The sequence below is a fragment of the Macaca fascicularis genome, chromosome 17 (genome assembly GCF_037993035.2).
Source record: "Macaca fascicularis isolate 582-1 chromosome 17, T2T-MFA8v1.1".
NCBI lineage: Eukaryota > Metazoa > Chordata > Mammalia > Primates > Cercopithecidae > Macaca > Macaca fascicularis.
Window position 1 is genome coordinate 18,387,356 of NC_088391.1, and position 23,365 is coordinate 18,410,720.

Below are 23,365 nucleotides of genomic sequence, written 5' to 3' on the forward strand. Positions count from 1 at the left end.
GCTGACAGCAACTGAGTGACCTCCAATTCAATTCCAATGCTATCTACCTGGAGACAGCATCAGATCCCAAAGGCTGAAGGCTCAGTCTCATATGACTTCTTCTGCAACCATCAGTTGAAGTCGGGGCCTCCAAAGCTTCTGATTGACTGGCTTCAAGTTAGGGTTCCTATGACCCCATCTTTGGGTTTGATTAACTTCCTATAGCGGCTCAGAGAACTCAGGGAAACATGTTTACCAGCGTATCATAAAGGAAATTACAAAGACTACAGATGGCCAAGCCTGGTGGCTCACGCCTGTAAACCCAGCACTTTGGGAGGCCGAAGCGGGTGGATGACCTGAGGTCAGGAGTTTGAGACCAGCCTGGCTAACATACTGAAACACCGTCTCTACTAAAAATACAAAAAAATCACTTGAACCCAGGAGGCAGAGGTTGCAATGAGCCAAGATCACACCATTTCACTCCAGTCTGGGCAACAAGAGTGAAACTCCTTCTAAAACAAAACAAAACAAAACAAAACAAACAAAACAAAACTAACGATAACAAAAAACAAAGACTACAGATGAAGAGACTGTAGGACGAGGTATGGGAGAAGAGCCACGGAGCTTCCATGCCCGCTCTGAGCGCTCCACCCTCCAGGAATCTCTATGTGTACAGCTATCTGGAAGCTTTCTGAACCCAGTCCTTTGGGTTTTTATGAAAACTTCAATATATACGTATGACTGATTAAATCACTGGCCATCAGTGATCCACTTAACCTTCAGCCCTTCTCGCCTCCCAGGAGGCTGGAGGGTGAGGCTGAAAGTCCCAGCCCTCTAATCATGCCTTGGTCTTCTTCCTGGTGACCAACCCCCACCCTGGTGCTGCCAGCCATCGTTCAATAATTAGCATACAAAAGACATCATTTTGGAGATTCTAAGGTTTTTATGAGTTTTATGCCAGGAAACGGCGTTGAAGAACAAACATATATTTCACAGTATTACATCAGCAGTTTTGATTTGTGTGGTTTTAGTTACAGTCAACCACAGTCCAAAAATATTAAATGGAAAATTCCAGAAATAAATAATTCATACATTTTAAATAGTGTGCCATTCTGAGAAGCTGATGAAATCTTGAGCTATTCTGCTCCATGCCACCCAGAATGGGAATCTTCCCTCTGTCCGGTGTATTCTCACTTTATATGCTGTACTCCCGCTCTGTTCCTGACATCCAACCATCAACATCATGACTCCATGATCCACAATCACCCAAAGCAGGTTACTATACGTCAGAAGGTCAGTAGTAACCTAACACTATATCACTCCGCCTACTTCATTCATCTCACTGCATTTCATCATATAGGCGTTGTATCACCTCACATCATCACAAGAAGGGAGATTACAGCATAAGAGATTATGAGACCCCATATTCATATAACTTTTATTACAGTATATTGTTACAATTTTTCTATTTCATTATTAGTTATTATTGTTCATCTCTTTCTGTGCCTACTGTATAAATTAAACTTTATCATAGATATATATGTTTAGGAAAAAACAGTATATTTCTGGTTCAGCACTAGCCATGGTTTCAGGCATTCACTGTGGTCTTGGAAAGTATCCCCCATGGATAAGGGGAAATTACTGTACTTATTTTTTTATGACACAACACAGCTTCCTCTGCACTACAGTTGAAACTGTTTAGTTTAAGACAAAACACCCTATCACAAGAAGCTAGGTCTATGGGCACCATATCTTGAAGCATGGAAAAACACAAAAGGAAGTCCAGGGAGAAGGATCCTTACAAAGACTTTCCAGCTGCCAGTGGAGAAGAGCTCAAGAGAGATCAACGTACTTACTCTCATGAATCCTCTTTTGGGGAAGACGCTGTTAAGTTTATTTAATTCTGGCTATTTTCTCTGCCCCATGTATGGTGTAAACGAGGCTCAAATTCACCTGTCGAATTACCTCCCATGAAAAGGACCACTGGAAAGATCACTTCCTTAAGAGCTTCTCTACTCTGAACCGTACCACTTATTCAGAGAGAAGCTTAAGAAGAAATTCTGGGGAGTTAGTGGCAAGTTGCCAGGGCCTCACCAGAAGCTGGGCCGGTGCTGGTGCCATGCTAGTACAGCTTTCAGAATAGTGAGCCAAATAAGGCTCTTTTTGAATTACCAGCCTCAGGTATTTTTTTAAGATAATGAAAAAACTAACAGAAACCCCTGTTTCTGTTAGTTTTTGCCTATCTGCACTTTGCTTTTCACATATGTCTTCACTCCTGGGATGCTCTCCATCCCCGTCCTCACCTGGCTGCCTCCTACCATAGACCACCCTCATGTTGGAAGAGAATTCCCTGCACCCACTTACAGCATGCTGTCCTCGTCTCCAGGGCAGCTCCCACAATGTATAGTTAGGTGTCTGCTGACTCACTCACAGCACATGTCTGCAGAGGATTCCCTTCTCCCAGGCTGTCCTTGTACTGGACTGCAATCCTCCGAGGCCCGTGATCAATACCCTTGTCTGAGGCACACTTAGTGTGTCACCTAGAATCCCTGCAATGCAAATACATTACTCCTCATAAAGTGGTCTTGTCATGACATCAAGGGAGCTTCTGTTCCTGGCTATTTACTTGAAATGTTATTCCAGGAGGCTGCCACTCCATTAAGAATAGACAGCCTCCTCCTTTACGTCCAGGTTAGCTTCACGAAGTTGATTCATGAACTGCTGTAATTCACAGAGGTTGTGTAAATGGCCGTGTGACTGAATTTATCAACATGTTTAATAACGTCGTGTGATCTTCTGCAGGCCTTGGCTGCGTAGCATCGCAGGCTCCTTTGAGGCTGCCTCCCTCCCTGAGCCGACACGTGCCTGGAAAATACAGTTTCTATCAGATCTTCATTCCCCATAATGACTCAGTTTACATTCTGAGCTCTCATCCCAGGGTGGGAGTTTCTGAGAGATCCTGAGAAAAGTTGGCCAGGTTAAGCTGACTGATCTCAATCTTACTCAGCACTATGTGAATTTACGCAGCTGTACACTAAGCAGATCCACAAACAAAGAAGTAGAAGCAAAGGCGTCAAGCATGAAAGAGTGAGGGGGGGGGGTGGGAGAGAGGCTGTTTCCAGGGAGGCCGATCACCCCATTCCCACTGTAGTGTCGTCTGTCCGCCAGTGTGCACCGGGCTTACATTGTCTGACAGACGGCAGAGCAGTCGGAGATTCTTCCTCCTCCCTGGCTGTGCAGAGCTGCCCTGAGACCCCTGGTGGGCAGAGAACCAGAAATGCGGAAGATGGAAACCCGTTCTTTATACTCTCTCTTTGCTTCCGACTGAGAGGGAGGATCTGAATTGGGATAACATGGCTTCAGAACTTTGTTACTTCCCTTCCCTAAATTTCTATCAAAGCTAATCAAATCCCTGCAAAGACCATCACTTCAAATATCTGCTGAGAACCTGGGGCCCTTGGCAGAAGAATCCGATCTCAGCAGGTGCTCAGGGCAAGCTGATCTTGCCCCAGAGTATGGAGGCCACTGGGCTGGGCTGTGGCAGGTGGCAGGTGGCAGGTGGCAGTGAAGATGAAACATAGGAAGGCAGGATGTCAACTCAGAACCATGCTGGCTTTAACCAGAGCAGGTCGTCTTCCCAAAAACTAAACCATTCCCAAGTATTGTGCCCTGAAGCCCACTGTCCAGGTCCTCAGTCCACCGCTTTGTTCCCTCCTCCTGTAGCCCATTTACCCACTTCACACTCTCCAGAAAGAGAAAGACAGACATTCATTGTCTCACAGAGAGCAGAGCAGACGGCTGAATGCAGCCCTCAGTAGGTTCATGGAAGTATTTGTGCCCTGAAGTGATTTCTTAATGAGACCAGACTAACCTGAGTTGCTGGATGCAACCTACCCCAAAACACCCCTGTCCTTAGGGAGCCCAGGTTCGAAGCCCACAGAGGCAGTCAGCTCCGTCTGTTACCTAACTCCAAGCACCAGGAAACCGGCAGAGGTGAGGGACTGACCACACACCCCCTTTCCTCAACACCCTCGTGCCTTCCGGCCTGGCCCAGGCTGAAGCGTTTCACCTTTCAGAGGCATTCGGAGTCTACTCACTCTCAAGTGAGTCACCTTATTCCATAAATGAAGCAAAGACCATCTCCATGGAGAAGCATCAGGGACTTGTGCAGTCTGGCTCTGGTGCATGAGGTTGGGCTGGGTTTGTGGGCAAAGCCGAGTCTGGCTGGGCCTGGCTGCTGAAGTGGGACCCTCACCTGCTTTCAACAAGCCAGATACCTCTGTTAAGAGCTGTGGAGGCAGCGCCATCCAGCAGTTCCCTGGGTGCATGAGCCCTGCTGGATAGATCTCTCCTCGCTCACCTGCAGCACTGGAAAAATCAAATCCTAGCCTTTAACTTTACAGGTTGTGTGTGTGTGTGTGTTTGTGTACACGCGCGTGCATGCACCCATGTGCAGGTGGAGGCATCTCGCCTGTTGAAAGTAAGGCAATGTCCCCTCTTTTAAAATCAAAGAGGCAGCTGTGATGGTCTCTGAATTGCCTTCAAGGTAATTCTTCCCTTGTCTTGAAGAAAAGCACGTGTTTCTAGCCAAATAGCTCTGTGAGCCTGTCCTGTAAAATCCAAGAAGTCTGTCAGCCTTTGTTCATTCCTTCTCAGGTTAGATTTTAACATATGAATTTTGGAAAGACACAGAGTAGATCCAGAAGGTGAGATGTCTGTCCCAGTGAGCCTAGATATCAGAGCATTGAACCAAATTATTATTATTCTCAATCCTATGATCTCATGGAGTTTGCCTTGTAGTTTGAATTTGATTGAGATTCATTGAGATTCATTACCCCTTTCTTCTTTCCTAGTTTTTCATGTTAGGAGAAATGTCTATCCTGTGCCTGTATCACCATTTTACTTTAAAAGCAAAACTTATTTTGCTTCATAGATTTGCAGCTGGAGAGTGATTTGTCTCAAGGTGAATCTTGAGTCTTACCCATGTCTGATTTAGATATTTATATGAGACTTTGGATCTCAGATTTTAGAGTTGATGCTAGGAGTTGAGACTGTTGAGGCAATTGAGACGTAATCAATATACTTGGTATGTTTAGAAGGACACTGTAATCTCCCAACAGGTTCATTTTGCCTGCTGCCTGGATAGAGCCAACTTATCAAGACAGAGGAACTGCAATAGAGAAAGAGTTTAATTTTCACAGAGATAGCGGAATGGGAGACTGGAGTTTTATTATTACTTAAATCAGTCTCCCTGAAAATTTGAGGACTCAGGTCTTTTAATGATAATTTGGCAGGTAGAGGGCCCAGGAGTGGGGAGTTCTGAATGGTAGGGTTGGAAATGAAATCATGGGAGTCAAAGCTGTCCTCTTTTGCTGAGCCAGCTCCTGGGTGGGGGGCCACAAGACCAGATGAGTCAGGTTATCAATCTGGGTGGTGCCAGCTGATCCACTGAGTGCAGGATCTGAAAAATATCTTGAGCACTAAGCTGAGGTTTTAACATAATAATGATGCTATCCCCAGGAGCAATTGGGGAGGTTTAGCATCTTGTGGCCTCTAGCTGCATGACTCCTAAATCATAATTTCTAACCTTCTGGCAAATGTGTTATCCCAACAAAGGCAGTCTGGTCTGCAGGCAAGAAGGGGGTTTGTCTCAAGAAAGGGCTGTTATTATCTTTGTTTCAAAGTTAAACTATAAACTAAGTTTCTCCCAAAGCTAGTTTGGCCTATGCCCAAGAATGAACAAGGATAGCTTGGAGGTTGGATGCAAGATGGAGTCAGTTAGGTCAAATCACTGTCACTGTCATAATTTTCTCACTGTTACAATTTTTGCAAAAGTAGTTTCAAAGTACATCCTTGGAGGCCAGGAGCTAAATGTCAAAGATTCAATATTTGTGTCTTTCTGAAATTCATATGTTGAAACTCTCAGCCCCACGGTGATGGTATTAGGAGGCAGGCTTTTTGGAGGTGATTACGTCATGAGGGTGTAGCCGTTACACATGGGATCAGTGTCCTTATAAAAGAGACCCCAGAAAGTTTTCTTACCCTTCTACCATGTGAAGAGGCAGTGAAATGATGGCTGTCTAGAAGCAAGAAAGTGAGTGTTCACCAGACAGTGAATCTTCCAGCATCTTGATCTCACACTTCCCAGCCTCTAGAACTGTGAGAAATACATTTCTATAGTTTATAATCTATTCAGTCTGTGATATTCTGCTATAGCAGCCTGAATGGACTAAAACATTCAATAACTCAAAGTGAAGTTTTAAGACAGCAGAGTATAGAATTTGTCATCAGAAGACCCAAGCTTCCTCCTTCCTCACCTCCCTCAAATGGACACTGCTTCCCACCACATCCCTTCACCATTTCCATCACAATCAACACTACTTTCAGCTTTTCAATTCCCACATCACATCAACACTACCAACTGCCTCTGACCTTCTGTTAATGCTACATTTAGAAGTAACTTTTTATCTAGAAAGATTCCAACTTAAGTCATAGATTTGGTCCTAAGTGGAGGATAAAAAGAAAAAAAGATTTCTAGACCCTGAGTTACATCCGTCCTTAAAGCTGCTCATTTCATTTAAAAGAAACAAGTAGGCCGGGCGCGGTGGCTCACGCCTGTAATCCCAGCACTTTGGGAGGCCGAGACGGGCGGATCACGAGGTCAGGAGATCGAGACCATCCTGACTAACACGGTGAAACCCCGTCTCTACTAAAAATACAAAAAATTAGCCGGGCGCGGTGGCAGGCGCCTGTAGTCCCAGCTACTCGGGAGGCTGAGGCAGGAGAATGGCGTGAACCCGGGAGGCGGAGCTTGCAGTGAGCCGAGATCGCGCCACTGCACTCCAGCCTGGGCGACAGAGCGAGACTCCGTCTCAAAAAACAAAAAACAAAAACAAAACAAAAAAAAAAACCAAAAAAAAATAAATAAATAAATAAAAGAAACAAGTAAGCTTAATGGATGGATTTAAATACTCAGACAACTAAAGTATGAGATACTTTTGCATGGTAACAGTTGGTGAAAAGAGTAAAACAGGTATCTATTCTCCATTCCTGAAGGCCTGATTTGATCACAATCTTAGGTTGAAATTACTCAATTACTCTTTTCAAGGATTAAATTTCCCCCACCCCTTTATAGAAATAAAATAGACACACATAACCCCTGTGAAGTTGAAGGCTAGGGTTCAACTGATTTTCCAGAGCTAATCATGGAAGTGAGGTTTTTTATGACTTGTTTATGAGAATTGAGCAATAAGACTTTTATCACTGGGCAGTGGCCCGTTGGCAAAGATTCAGGAAGGAACTGATGTGGTAGAAAGGAAAAGACTGAGTTCGTCACGGCAGAAATGACGCAAATAAATGAACGTGATGAAGAAGAAATGTGAATCAATATCAAACCAAGAATGGTGATTTAAGCTTTCTTCTTTCAACAGTTCTTTTGTTTCATTATCACGGCATTATTTTCAACTCTGTTACCTCCAGAAAACACGGCCATTCTTTTCTGTTCTTTTTTTTCTATTTGTTTGAAATTAATTGTTCCTACAGTCTGTAGAGATTGTACGCCCTCTTTTTTCACAGTTTCTGTTTAAGGAAGTCAGAAAAAAAAAAGAAAAGAAAAGAAACCATGCTCCGCTGAACACTCATCTAAGGTAGAGAATCTCACCGAAGTAAAGAAAAGCTCACACTCGCTGACAAACAATGGCTCAGTGAGAGCAGCTCAAGTTGCATCTGGTCGTTGTCTGCTGGGCTCTCTGTTAGCTGCTGACCAAATCCTGTTTTAGTGTAGAGATTGTTTTTCTAACTAGGATCCTTTCTTAAGTGTGCTTAATCTGCTGTAAAATGGTGTTCTTCTCTTCAATAAGTGTTACTCTGTTTTTTAAAGTGCACTGCCTTTACCTTGGCAAGCTGTACGCCAATCAGTATCTAGTCCGATGCCATTTCTGCACACATACGTTAATGCTCCGACATTTAGAGGGGTTGGAATTGGGAATGACTTTGCTGATGACTTATGATTAACTATTGTATGGTACTTATATATCTTTATGCTCCACTGCCCCCACCTCTCACCCTCCAAAAACCGATTAAATCTTACAATAACAAAAACATTTACAATAAGGCCAATACAATGAGATAAAATCAATACTGACAAAAAGAGGACAAAGTATTAATTGCCACTGCAGTTGGATTTGACATTATTCGTATGATTGAGCTTCAAATACATCTGTAAGCTGCATAAATATGAACCAAGCTCACACAGTTTCACCCATGGTGCTGATCTGGGAGAACACACTCCTACATGGATACCTGCTCCCTTTTCCCATCTGCCCAACCCATCAAGAAATGGACAGAGTTTGGTTTAAGCCAATTGTAATACAGTATTTACCCCTTACTTGAGGTTTTGCATTGTGCAACTTCAGTTACACGTGGTCAATAAATGTCCAAAAATATGAGATGCAAAATTTTAGAAATAAATAATGTACGTGTTTTAAATTGCATGCCTTTCTGGGAGCATGATGAAATATGCTGTCCTGCTCTGTCCCACCTGGGACATGAATCATTCCTTTGTTCAACATATCTATTCTGTAGACTCTACCTGCCCATGAGTCACTGAGTAGCCATCTCAGTTATCAGATTGACAGATCCCAAAAAGCAGGGTGAGTACAGTAAAATGATATGTTTTGGGAGAAAGACCACATTCACATAACTTTTATTTTAGAACAGTGTTATGATTGTTCTACTTTATTCTTAGTTATTATAATTAATCTGTTAACCATAATTTTAATTTATAAAAATTTACCTAGTTTATAAATTAAAATTTATCATAGGTATGTATGTTTAAGAAAAAACATAGTATATATAGGATTTGGTACTAGCCATGATTTCAGGCATCCACTGTTGTCTTAGAATACATCCCTCATGGATAAATGGGGAGTGGTATGTAGCAAAATAAAATCAATAATACAAAAATGTCTAACTGCATGACTAAAGAAAATATATATATGACATTAGAAAAGATAAAAGGATCGGTAGTCATCATAGCAGCTTCAGTTTATAATGTAGGAGTAAACACACAATATCCATGTAAAGCCAACATGTTACATGAGAACTTGAGTTTCTGTGGCTCTCAGTAGCAAATTGTATGTTCATGCTGGAACTGCTCTGTGATTCGAAGTGAAATCAATTTTTGTGAATTCAAATGACACCTATAGATTTTACTGAAGCCAGCCTGATGAAAAGTAGTGGTGCAGGGCACCACTAGACAACCACAAGATGCCCACAACTTGTAAGAAGTACAGCAAAGACCATAACCACCAAGACAGCACCGTCGGCTGGCGGCAGGAGAGAGCAGCAGGGGTCAGAAACCACTTGTAACAGTTGTAACTGCTAGTCTGACTATTCCTTTGCAATGGCTTATAAATTTTTGCATTTGTAAATTTATTTAATGAGTATTTTACTAGCTACCTACTATGTACAAGGCACTATGTTAAGTACTAGGATACATTGGTGATTAAGCCAGGTACCCATTATCCTTACGAGTTTACAGTGTGAAGGAGAAAGACTTTATGTCAGAATTATACAAATACTTATCCTATTGTATTAAGTTACTATTGTACTATGAGGGATGCCTTAGAGTGAATTATAATGTGATCAAACCAAGACTGAAGGGGTGGAAGAGAATCAGAAAAGTGTATCTCTCTCTGTCTGCCACTAGAATCACAGCTCTGCTACCTGCACCCAGGACACCTCTATCCTCCACTCCGATGGTTGTGTCTCTTTCAATCTGTCTTGGGGACAGAGTTAAGTGGACTCTAGAAGAATGTCTAGGACCCATTAGGTCAACTCCAAGATACTTTGTTATACTCAGAACCAAAGTAGTAAAAACAAAGACTTTCACAGCCAAAATCAAATCAGTCAAATTTTAGACTCTTTCTTCCCTTCTCTCAAGTAGGACTCAAGTCCCTCAGAAAAGGATAAAAGGAAAAGTATATGAATAACAATGAGTCATCTGTTCCAGCAATGTCCAGTCCTCTTGCCCATTGGTCTGGCCATGACAGATCCTCTAGGAGTTGTGAGCATAAAAACAAGACTCAGGAGAACAAAGGAGATACAGGTGTCTGGATGGGTCTTTCAAATGTTTTGGGGGAAAATCTGGATGAATGAATTTTTGGCCAAAGAACAGTAAAGATCCTCTTCTTGCCAAAGTCTCTAATTAATTAATAGATTCTTTTCATAAGGCAAAGAATAAAAGGTTCAGACATCCAAGAGACAGAGGAATTTTAAACAATTTGAATTCATATCCAAAACAACATTACGTACCAATCATGTTTCTTGCAATCAATATTTTTTTCCCCAACAATCTGCTAGTGAGTTGGTTTTCTTTAATTTACAGGTCCAGCAGAATACAGACCACCCCACTATCTTCTACCCTGTCCCCACAACCACCTGGAGGGACAGACAAATAGACATACACACAGAGGCAGACCCTCTCAACATGACTTGTTCTCTGCTTCTCTCCCTTGGCATGCCTGCCTCCCTTGTATACCTAAGATGATTGGCAGGGATATCATCCAATCAGCATTTTTCCTTACGGTTTGGAGCACTGAGGAAGGTTTTTTTCTTTCTCTAATAGAGATATTACAAAGTTGCAAGCAAGCAAAAATTATGTTGGCAGAGAAATTTCTATCCTGGCAGTTTTCAAAAATGATAGAAAAACTTCTGGAAATATTTTGTATTGGTATTCTCTTTCTTGGACTAGAGCAGCCTAAGACTTGAGTGCCATGTCTTTCAAGTAAAAATTGAGAAAGTCCACAGGTTCAGATGGGAAGACTGAAGTCTCCCACCTTTGCAAGGGTATTGGGGTTAGTTTATGCTCTTCTGTAGCACTGGCTAGTGGAGCACCTGGAGTCTTCTCTCATGTTCTCCAAGATTCCAATCTCCCCAGCAACAGTCAAGCAGTCCTGGTTTTTTACTGAATAAACAAATATGTCTGGAGATATTTTGATTTCCTCAAACATCTCTTGTTTTTTTTGAGACAGAGGCTTGCTTTGTTGCCCAGGCTGGAGTGCAATGGTGTGATCTCAGCTCACTGCAACCTCTGCCTCCCAGGTTCAAGTGATTCTCCTGCCTCAGCCTCCTGAGTAGCTGGAAGTGCAGACCTGGATAATTTTTGTATTTTCAGTAGAGACGGGGTTTCGCCATTTTGGCCAGGGTGGTCTCAAACTCCTTATCTTAGGTGATTCACCCGCCTTGGCCTCCCAAAGTGCTGGGATTACAGGCGTGAGCCACTGCACCCAGCTAACAACTCAGTTTTTAAAAAGCCACAGGGTTGGCTCAACTATTTTGTGAGCTGATTTCAGAAATAAAACTTTTATTTCTTAGGTTTTGAACAGATATAGAAAAGAGGGAGTAAATGACATTATAATGGTGTTTGATCAAGGAAATAGATTCCATTTTGACAGTCTTGGAGGACCTAGAGAAGATCAAGAAATTCTGTTATACAGAAATGTAAGCTATTTTAATGACACCAGAAAATCCAGAGTGATAGTTTGCAACTAGCGTGCGCCCTTGATTAGGCTGAATTCGAAGAAGTAAATTTGCATGAAAATTCTCCAGATGAGACACTACATTGTCACGTTCGTTGTAAATTACTTTTTTTTCCTGTTACTACAACCTGTGCCTCTTATGTCAAAGAAAAAAAATTAACTATGAGATGGTCCTTCTGTTGTTTGCCTGCCTAGTGCCTCACTGTCTTTCTCACATTTCAGGATGTTGAGTAGCATCGTTGGATTCCACGTGTTGGCAACCTATCACATTGGCTCAACACTGAATTTACAAGAACCATGTTGCCTAAATTCTACATATGAGGGAAAGAAAGCAAGATTTCCATCAGTCTGTGAAACACTAAACATGAAGCAAAACAGTAAAATCATTCTAAAGCTATTGTTCTCTACATCTGTTGCTTATTAACCTTACCTAGGGAGTGCCAGGTCACACCTCATATTGATTAAATCAGAAACTGTAGGAATGGGACCCAAGTATCAGTATTTATTAAACCTCTCTCCCTCATTAGCACTAAGGGAACACTGTCAGACTCTGGGCCTAGACTCACTAAAAGGGAAATATATTAGTTTGCTGGGGCTACCATTACAACGTGTCACAGACTGGGCAACATAAACAGTGGAAATTTATTTTCTCACTATTCCGAAGAGTAGAAGTCTAAGACCAAGATGTCAGCAGGCTTGATTTCTTCTGAGGCCTCTCCCTGGCTTGCAAATGGCCACCATCTTGCTATGTGCTCACATGGTTGCCCCATGGTTTGTGCTCAGTGTTCAGATTTACTCTTCTTCTAAGGACACCAGTCATGTTGGATGAAGGTCCAACAGTCATATTGTATAAGGTCCGTACGACCTCATTTTAGTTTAATTACCTATTTAAAAACCCTATCCCCAAATACAGTCACATTCTGGGGTACTAGGGATTAAGATTTCAACATGAATTTAGGAGGAACCCAATTCATCTTATAAGAGAAATTATCACACGTAAATGATTCCTGCCCTTCAGTTCTCCAGTTTTGCTTTTGCCACCAGTCAGCCGCATTGCTGATATCAGTCAGGAGATATTAAGCTACTAGAAATAGTAAAGAAGAACACATAGTGAAATAAGTAAGACAGAGGCCGCTGAGGCTCCAAAGAGCTTAGAGTCCAATTAAAGAAACGAGAGGTAAGCATTGGAAAATCTCTGTAAGATCTCAAGTGGTATCAGTTAGATACAGCTGTGTGAGATGTCGTTAATAAACAGAGCCCGCACCAGGGCCATGGAGAAAGAGGAGGAGGCTGCAGGTGTACCAAGCAAGACATCATGGGGAGAATGAAGAACAGGTTGGGATTGCACGAAGAGAGCTTGGATAATGCCCTTAATTTAAAAGCTGTAGAATCAGTGTTGAGCAGCTTATCAACTAGGTGTGTATTTAGAAATCAGGGATGAGACAGAAAGGAAGTTTGTGGCTTGACTATGAATAGCTTTAAAAAATCACAGGCTGGCCAGGCTCAGTGGCTCATGCCTGTAATCCCAGCACTCTGGGAGGCCAAGCCTGGTGGATCACTTGAGGTCAGGAGTTCAAAACCAACCTGGCCAACCACGGCCAACATGGTGAAATCCTATCTCTACTAAAAATACAAAAATTAGCCAGGCATAGTGGTGGGCAACTGTAATCCCAGGTACTCAGGAGGCTGAGGCAGGAGAATTGCTTGAATCCGGGGGGCAGAGGTTGCAGTGGGTCGAGGTCATGCCACTGCACTCCAGCCTGGGTGACAGAGGCAGACTCTGTCTCAAAAAATTTAAAAAATTTAAAAAAATAAAAATCACAGGCTATAAGGTATGGCCAATGTTTTTAAAATGGTTTTTTGAGCTTGGTAGTAATTGTACATATTGTAGACCCTTAAATTTTTGTTGAGTGACCAAATAGTTGATAAGAAGTTTTCTTCATAAAACATTTTCAGCTAATGCAGAAACTGAATTTTAAAAAGCAACTTGCAACTCAGGATAATATATCCTGGCAAAATAGATGCTTAAAGTGTTATGAGAAATAATGAAGGGGAACTTTATAACTGAAGACTCAATAAACATCACATAGTGAGACAGCCGGATGCGTGTGCCCCAATGTGACACCACGAGGACCTACTCAGTAATACAAGCTCTTGCCAAAAATCAAACCTACATCAAAGCAAGCTTATAGATCTAAGTAACCAGCTTGCAGGAAACGTGGAAGGATACAGAAACATGTTAAACAACATTAACCAAGTTCAGAAAAAGGGAATTCTAGAGGGCTAAGATGTGGTTTCTTCAACAAACATACAGCATAGGAAGAAATGTGGAATGTGAAAATGTTATAGGTTGTGAAACTTAAGCCTGTCAAATATCCTGTTTGTAAGGATTTTGGATCCTTATTCAAACAACCTACAGGGGAAAAAAAAAAATATATATATATATATATATATATTAAAAAATAGTTTTAAATCGGATAAATACATATTATATATAGTTATATAACTATATAGTTATATATTATATATAGTTATATATAATATACATACTATATATACTATACATAATATACATTATATATACTATATATAATATACATAATATATATAATATATATTATATATGACTTATATATTATATATTATATATGACTATTATATATTATATATGACTATATATAATATATAACACCTAGTTCTTGTTGGTTAGAGTTACATAGTGGGTTAAACAATATAGTATCTGAAACTCTTTTATAAATACCCCAGAATAAAGGGGGAAGAGTAGATAGAACAAAATAGGCAATATTTGGTAACTGTTGGAGCTAGGTAATGGGATCATGGGAGTTTATTTTGGTGTTCTACATTTAGGTACACTTGCATACTTTTACAAGTTCAAAATATAATAAAATAGTATTTTTCCAAATTATTGAGGTATGGCTGACAATGCTAAAAGACAATAGTACCTTTATAACCAGAAATAATGTGTAAAATAGTTTGGAAAAGGAGAGCATGAAGTCAGAAAAATCAGTTAGGTGGTGTGGTGCTGAACCCCTCTTCACCTCAGTAGGGAAGGCACCAGGTTCAAGAGGCCAGAGACCCAGAGCCAGCGAACAAAACATGGGATACGGATAGCTTACTAACAGGGAGGTCCAGGAGTGACAGGCTAGGCAGAACTGCAACTGCTTGCAAAAAGCATGCATTTTATATAGCATCTCCACTCGCTGTCTCCCCCTAACAACTTTCACCTAGCAACCTTTATCTAACCCAAAACAGAGGACCTCCATCCCCTGTATGTCCTGTGTTCCTATAGGATTAGACAGGAGCTCAGATATTTCTAATAGGTAAGGAATGAATCTCCTGGTTGGCCACGCTTGGAACTCTAAACACATTCAGGTGTGTCTGCCACACAGCTGGGCATTGGAACATGAGGTAATAGAGGTGAGAAAACAATTTCAAAGAACGAGCAAAAAGCAATATGAGACATTTTGGAGACCAAATTGATGTGACATTATGAATGGAAAGCTAGGAAAAGGAAAATATCAAAGATAGATACCATGTGAAGCCTAGGCGGCTGGGTAAACAAAGCCATTAATAAAAGTAGATAGGTGAGTGTTTAGGAATATAGCAATTGTTATTCACATCTTTTCTCAACCCCACAAGCTCACTGAAAGGAATCAGTCTGACTGATCCATGAAAGAGAGAGAGGGGGGTGGAGAGGAGTGCTCTATTAGAGGAAAGCAGAAATGTGGCATCTGACTGCAATTCTGAGCTTTCTGCAGAAGTAGAATGCACAGGGCAAAGACTAGGGACCTGCCTGCATGCATAGCCTTGTGTCAGAGAACAGCCACAGGATGCTGAGAGCAGCCATGGGAGGACTTTTGAGATGGGTTAGAGCCCATGAGCACCAGCCAGCCCAGCAGTCACATCCTGGCAACTCGTGTTCAGCAACAACATGAAATTGCCAGAAGAGCGTGGGAAACATTGTGACAACAGGGACTAAGCCACCCCACTTTTTGACACCCGGAAGTTCAGACTGAACCTATGGAAGAAATGGCTTACAGATAGCTTACTAACGTAATGTTCTCTACATAATATTCTCCCATAATGGCTGAGATTAGGTTTCCCACCAGACTAGATAGGCGGGGCTCAGAGTATGTTTAATCTGATTTAAAGAAGTAAGTGTGATGCAGAAAGTCAGTGCTTACCAAGTATTTCGTGTGGTCCCCTCCACTCCCCAGACCTTCTTGCAGTTAGAGTAGAGCCATGTCAGTGGTTCTGGGGAACGGACCGTGAATGGATGTGACGTGTGCTCCTCGACGGCTCTCTTCCCAGCACAACAGCTTTGGGGATTATTTGCTCCAGGTGGAGTTGCTGCAACAGAGGAGGGCCACCTGGCCCAAATCAGACTTCACAAGGGTGAGGAATAAGCCTTTCTTGTTTTAGGTCACTGAGATAATGGGGTTTTACAGTTGCACCAGTTAGCATTAATTATCCTGAGTAGTACAGAAAAAAATGAGATACATTGTGTTCCCAGGTTAGTAAAATGCACCCATTCTCCAATCAGGGCAGTGTCACATAAAAGAATAAGCTGTTTCAAAGGAAGATACAGAGTTCAGTTACAAAAAGTGACAAATGTACGTCTGGAGTTTAAAAGAAATAAAGAATGATAAATCATATATGTAGAAGATATCATTGAAATCATGTCCATGTAAAAATAGAAGACAAGAGAAGAAAATAGAAGGAAAGGCAAACGTGTGACTTCCAAATTAACCTCAGGCATAGAAATCCAACTGGGAAAGAGCACCGAGGTGGGAAAGCCTTTTATGTGCTGATGTGTGTCCCTGAAAGACCAAGGAGAGCCACCCTTCTGAGCCCCTCCACATAGGACTGTTATGTAAAAATGGAATAAAATCTTTATGTGTTAAGCCTCTGAAATTCGTTTGTTACAGCAGCTTACCCTCGCCTACCACTAACCTATACAGTTGCTGCTACTGCATCTTTTGGCTGCAGCAATATGATACCTGAGCTTCTATCCAGGAATCAAGAAAAGACCACCAAAATTACCAGATGCTGAGCCACACTGCACCTGCTAGATCATCACAAGTAAAATGGATGTGTCATCTGCTTCTGATTCTCCCAATTAATTCACTTCCAAACTCAGGCCATACATCTGTGCATCTGATTGGATGAATTTGATAAACATCTGTAATGGCAGCTGAAAGGGCATCTAGGAAATGTGGTTTTTGGCTTCAGCAACCCAAGGATTGGAACAGATTAGGGATGTGCTGGGCTTTTCTAGGGAGACTATGCAATTGATTCGGGACTGTTCTACTCTCACACGATTCCCCCTAATCATGTGGAAACCATGGGAAACCCAGAGAAGTTGTCTCCCAGCATCTTTCCCTTCCAGTAGTGATGGCTATGAAACTCACTGTTTATATTAACCATCCAGTCCCTTTTTAAACATTCCTGTCATAGTACCAATCAGATTGTTTTTGTCTGAATATTCAGTGGACTGCAATTCTGCTATCATGAGATTATGTGTGATACAGAAGATTTCTGGAAAATAGCATTACCAGTATCCTTACTAAATTCATCAGTCAATTTTAATATCTCCAGAAGGCACACCTAGCATGGGGCTTCTAATGTACCATTTAATATTACTCACCAGTTTTGAAGAGTTCTACTTCCCTTTTTTATAGAAAAAGCCAAAATTTTCCAGTTGTCCTCGATAGAGATCACCTCATGCCACAGTGTTCAGAAAAATACTTATTAAGCACCCACTATAGCTATTAGGAGCACAGCAATGAGCAGACAACAACCTGGTTTATATGGCCTTTACCTTCTGGAGCCTTTCTATCATAAAAGGTTTGCTACTTTTGACAACACAAATGTATGTGGCTAAGAAAGACATCTGAAAAAATCATAATATTTTATTTCACAATCCAAGGTAACTTTACTGAAAAGTGACAGTTGAGAGGAGGTGCACAGCAGGTATGAATCTGGGTCTGGGGAGGTGGAGGAGGTGCTCTCTTGAGAAGTTTTGCTAAGACTCCATAGCAGACGTTGTTGGTTCCCACTCATATCCCCTTGGCATATTCAAAAGGTCACTTGCAGATGTTGCTCATAAACACCACAAGATTCCTGTATCTCTGCCTGGGGTCTTATCTGACTGCATTTCCTGACAGAGAACCAACCCTAAGAGTATACCCTTGTTAAAAGATAATTTTCTCCCAAAAGGTAAAATGATGACTTTCATACAAAAATAAAATGAATGAGTATTTACATATTTATTTAACTCATTGCTTGATGAGGGAACTACTATTAAGATGTTACAACTGGCTCAAAGGAGAACTCAAAATAGCACACATATATCTAGAAGGAGAATCCTGGCATGAATTTATAAATAAATGCTATCTTGGTCTATTTTATGTTGCTATAACAGAATACTTGATACTGGCTAATTTGTAAAGAAAAGGAATTTATTTCTTACAGTTCTGGAAGCTGTGAAGTTCAAGATTGGGCAGTTGTATCTGACAAGGGCCACGTGCTGTGTCATAACATGGTGGGATCACATGTGAGAGTGGTGAGCAGGTGCTTGCAAAAGAGAAAGAAAACACAAGGGGCGATCTCTCTTTGTAACAACCCACTCTTGCAGTAACTAATTCAGTCTCATGATAGTAAGAACTCACCTCCGAAGAACTGCATTAATCTCTTCTTAACAACTGATCCCTCATGACCCAAATGCCTCTTAAAGTTCCCTACCACCCTTCAATGCCATTACACTGGAGACCAAGACTCAAAATGAGTTTTGATACCATAACAGGTACAAAACTGGTCACTATCCACTGGATAACAGTCAGTCGTATTCACTACATTCCTATGGGCAAAAATCATTTACATTGCTATCTATTTTCTACAACTCAAAGAGTTGTAAAATAACTCAAGGACAATGAAAGGTGGAACTCACCTGGCTAGATGAGCTAGGTGAGACCTCCATTCATCTTTTGGTGCCCATTTCAAACTCATTCACAATTTCTCCTGATGTTCTCAACCATCAGGAGAATGAAGAATAGAATTTGGTGGCTATATGTCACAGCTTCCTTGTCCCTTCATGAGATAATTCTGAGATGTGTTCCACACAGCTTCTCAGAGTGTCCTCAATGAGATTGAGACCCATCAGTTCATAGCAGTAAATTCAACAACAAAATTCTTTGACTTTCCTGCCTTTCCCAGCTCACTTGCCCATTCCCTCAGAGTACTTCCTGGCATAGCATTTCAAATAAACTTAGACCTAATCCTTGGCTCATGGTCTGATCTGCAAGGAGCCCAAACTAATACAGATACCCAGTTCGTGAACTTAAGATACTGCCTACAGATTGAAAGAGGTTTTTATCTTCAGAACCCACTCTCAGCATATAAGAAATGAGAAGTTCCATGATAGGCTCCACCCATTCCTCCCCTCTCCACATCCTCCATCACCACCACCTTCCAGAAGGTTGCCCCAGCTGATCAGCATCATTTCCTAATGAAGAGCATTTAAAAAAACAGTTAACTCAAGGGAATACTAAGCTTGTCTGTCTGTGTATGCTGGCATCCTGGGAACTCTGAGGTCAGTGTGCAGACTTGCAGAGCTCACAGGTGTTCCAATAATAACTAGTTAACTAGTTTGTTTGGACATTTGCTGCTTCTGCTGCTACTTTACCCACTTCCACCAACATGTCCAGCCTGGGAGTGGAAGGTCATAATATCCATCCACAGACCCAAGATGAGGAAACTGTACATTAACATGGAGAAGTGTATTTCCTAGGCCGCAGCTCTGACAAGGAAAAGTGGCATATTGTATTCTGGAAAAAAAATCTAAACCCCCTTTATTTTTTCAATTGTGTTGACTACAGGGGATGGATTGGCAAGATATGAGCCATCTTGCTTCCACTCTCAGACCCAGCTGGCTTCTCAAAAATACCAAAAGATTCCTGTGTCTCTGCCTGGGGTCTTCTCTGGCTGTACTTCCTGACAGAGAACCAACTTTCATCTCTGAATTCTATGTTAGATATTAAATAATGGTCCTTAAAGAGAAAAAAAAATCCCATGCGAATAAGCAACAGAGTTCTAAGAAACCTGCCAGAGAGAGAGGTCAATTTTGTAAATAGAATCAATATCATCTCTATATCCACCCAATCCAAAGGAAGCAAAAACAGGCCATTTCTTTACCTCATTTGAGGAAAAAAAAATCAATATGGCTCAAAAGATAATGGCTACCTTGCTTATGTCCCAAAAATGAAAATAATACAGTTAAGTATTTTTAGGAATGGAAAATATCCTAAAATTATTTAAAATTTCTTTTCTGCCTTTCTGAGTATATGATGCTTGAGTTATTTATTTTTTATGGAATTGGGAGTAAGGCATAATTAGGATGCTCTGGAAGGAATATAAAGTGCATCTGACATTCAAAAAACAGGATTTTATAGCAAGACAGTAACATTCCAAGCCAGGCAATTGCCATTATAAAGGACTGTATAAATTACTTTATTTTCTCCTTTAGAACATTAAGGGCTAGACTTGAAAGAGGTGAAAGTTTGTCTATTCTAATGTCAGGGAATCCTGTGAAAGAAGGGTTAAGAGAGAGATGGAAGGAGAGAAAGAGCAAAGACTACATTAGGTAAGTAAAGCTAACTGCAAGAGCAGAGCCGAAAGGGGATCTTGGCCCTCACTCTCTCATTTCCCACTTAGGACCTGGAAAGTGATCACCTATCAGGGGATCCCTCCTCCGAGTAGGGAACAGCCAAATACACTTAGTGAACTGTGTGTGTGTGACGCCAACAACCACTAGAAATTGGATTGACCCAACATTCAATGTGAAGTAGGAAACAATAGTCTTCCCCACCACTCCATTGCTTTAGATTTGAGAGCCATACTGGTCAAAACTCTGTCATATCTTGGTTCTGTGACCTTAGACAGGCCGCTTCACTTCTTTGAGTCTCTGTTTCCTAGTCTGTTACATGCAACGATTCCAAGAAGTTTTTAAAAGGGACCACTGTGAAGGGGAATTGGGAGTAGGGGGAAGAAAGAGGTCAGCAGATAGAGCCTCATGCTCTCCTTCACTACTGCAACCAGAGGAGCTCCCTTTTGTCAACTGTATATACATTCATGTATCCCTTTATGACCAGGTTACAATCTGAAAAATACATCATTAGGCAATCTGTTCTGCAAACATCACAGAATGTACTTACATAAACCTAGATGGTATTGCCTATTACACACCCAGGCTATATGGCATAGCCTATTGCTCCTAAGTACAAACCTGTACAGCATGTTACTGTATGTGGCTGTAACACAATAGTAAGTATTTGTGTATCTAAACATAGAAAAGGTACAGTAAAATTACAGTATTGTAACCTTATGGGACCGCTATTGTTTCTGTGGTTTTTCATTGCCCAAAACAGTATTATACGACATATAACTATTGGGTTTCACTTTAAATTTTTATTTAAAGAATATTTCAAGGCTGTTTAATAATAAATTTAATAATATTTATTTAATTTTTAACACAATGGTTAGAAACCACTGGAGTAGATGACCTTCAAAGTCTTCTCCAGGTTTCACTTCCCCCAGTCCAGACTTCCTTTGCAGCATCTCCCCCATTCTTCAATCCCTCAGTGCCTTTCCATTGTCCTCTGGCAGCTCAGAAGCTCTTGGAATGAGCATTTACCACAACTGGCGTTCCACCTGCAAGCATCTGCTATGGTCTGAACATCTGTGTCACCCCAAAATTTATATGTTGAAATCCTAACCCCTAATGTGATGATATTAGGAAGTAAGGCCTTTGGAAGGTGATTAGGTCATGAGGGCAGAGTTGTCCTGATTGGGATTAGTGACTTTATAACATAGAGACAGAGAGATCCCTCACCCCTTCCACCAAGTGAGGACACAGGGAGAGGGCCCCGTCTATGAAGTGGTCTCTCACCGGACACCAAATCTGCTTGCACCTTTATTCTTGGACTTCCCAGTCCCCAGAACTGTGAGAAATAAATTTCAATTGACAGTTTATAAGCTACCCAATTTATGGGATTTTGTTACTATAGCCTGAACTCACTAAAATAGCACCAGAATCACTGGTATTACCTCTAGGCCCAGCAACAAAGGCACAATGTCTGTGATGACTGGGGACTTCAAACCCTGCTTCAGCACTATGGCCATGCCAAACCATTCCTGTTGTTAAAACAGGAAAACCACCTGATTGGGATTATCTGCACCGGCTTCAATATTGATGGTGATGACTGTGAGCCCTGGAGCTGCATTACAAGGAGAATGGACACTTCTCTCTGCAAGGGAGGTTGTCTACTCTTTCCCCCTTCTGGCCTCACCTTGCCTTCCAACTTCCCTCCCCCAGAAAACAAACAGACAAAAACAAACAAACAAACAAAATCTTTAGTCTTATTCTAGAGGTGCATATGACTGTGTTTTGAATATTAGCCTTGGCATCCTCGTTCCAGAAGAACTCTGACCATTTCTTGATTCTTCTCCAGACCATTGGCCCCAAAATATACTCACCTTCACAGGAGCCTTCTTTAGTCAGCCTTTAGTAACTAATGCAGTAAGATCTATTATAATGCTAAAGAATTAATGAAGCTTTGTACTGGAGGGGGTGGAATAATTTGAATTTGAATTTGAAGTTTTCAAACTGCATCTCCCACAGCCTCAAATATTCTGATACCGCTCTCATACCCCCATTGCCAATCCACAAGGATGCAACCAGGTTGTGCATTTCAAAAAAAGAGGTTCTAAATGAGTGAGACGATGTTTACTTTCAGCAAGAACCACTAGTTTACAATTTGATGTACATTGCCAGGAAAGATTTGCATTTTTAAGGCTAATCACTGAAACCAAAACAAGGAACAGCTCTAGACTTCTGGAACAAGGCTAAAAAGAGACTTTTGCCCTTGTATAAGCAGGGCCTCCTTCTCCTGTGGTTCTCAGTGTAGGAGGTGCCCTGGCGTGGGTTGAACCTGTGTCATTGTTCTGAAGATGTAAGGGCTATCAGTTAAGTGTCTAAATGGCATAACTTTGTGGACTCAGATTCTAGCTGATGTGGATGACCTGTCTTATAGGTTTCTGCCGATGTTCCTAAGTCCTCAGTTCCTGTTAAAAGGCAAGTTCTTAGTATATAATGAAAATGTATAAGCCTTAGTGGGTTAAACATGAGTGCTGGAGTCATCAAGTCAGTAGGATCAAGTACTAGATTCAGAAGCTGTGGATTGTCCAACACTCATATGGTTTCATGGGGGCTGGGGGAAGGTTATAAAAGCAAAGGTAGAGCATTATTCCCATTTTGCACTATGTAGTTGATGCCTATGTGTCGAAAGGATGTGTGTGATAAGGACAGGGAGGCATGGGAGCAGAGGTGGAGGATGTGAGGATGGTGAGGTTATATGGAGGGTGTGTGTGGAGTGTGAAAAGGAGCATGAAGCGTGTAGGAATGGTATGCATACACATACACATATGTGTGCATGCACGTGTAGTCCCGGACACTACAGTAGGTGCCTGGACTTCCAGAACCTAAAAGTTTGGTGTTGAAAGCAAAAAGGAACTAGAGTGCTCTCTCCCTTTGGCTCACACTTCCTCAAAATAAAACTTGATGATGTTTAGGAGCAAGGAGTTTGGATTGAAACATGGTTTTCAATCCTAACCCAGCACTCACTAGCTGAGGAACCTTGGCCATGTGATTTAGCCTCATAACATCACTTCCTTACCTGTAAAATAAAGATATTTCTTGGCATCCCTAAAGGGCTGAGCACAGTGTAATACAAAGAGTGTCCAAAAATAATAACTTTTAAAAATTCTAG

General features: G+C 41.4%; 1 protein-coding gene across 3 annotated transcripts in view; it reads left to right on the forward strand.

Annotated features, from left to right (window-relative positions):
* FREM2 (FRAS1 related extracellular matrix 2) overlaps positions 1–23,365 on the forward strand; it is a 236,459-nt gene that overhangs the window by 212,167 nt on the left and 927 nt on the right. For 2 of the 3 annotated variants that reach the window (XR_010582565.2, XM_065533167.2), the window contains one exon: positions 11,742–11,916. The exons of the other annotated variant lie outside the window; for it this stretch is intronic. Coding sequence is in view for 1 of the 2 variants with exons in the window: in XM_065533167.2 (XP_065389239.1) it covers positions 11,742–11,753 (12 nt within the window). In the remaining variant the exon portion in view is untranslated. Of the gene's footprint in view, positions 1–11,741; positions 11,917–23,365 lie in introns of those variants that run through there. 3 annotated transcript variants of the gene reach the window in all.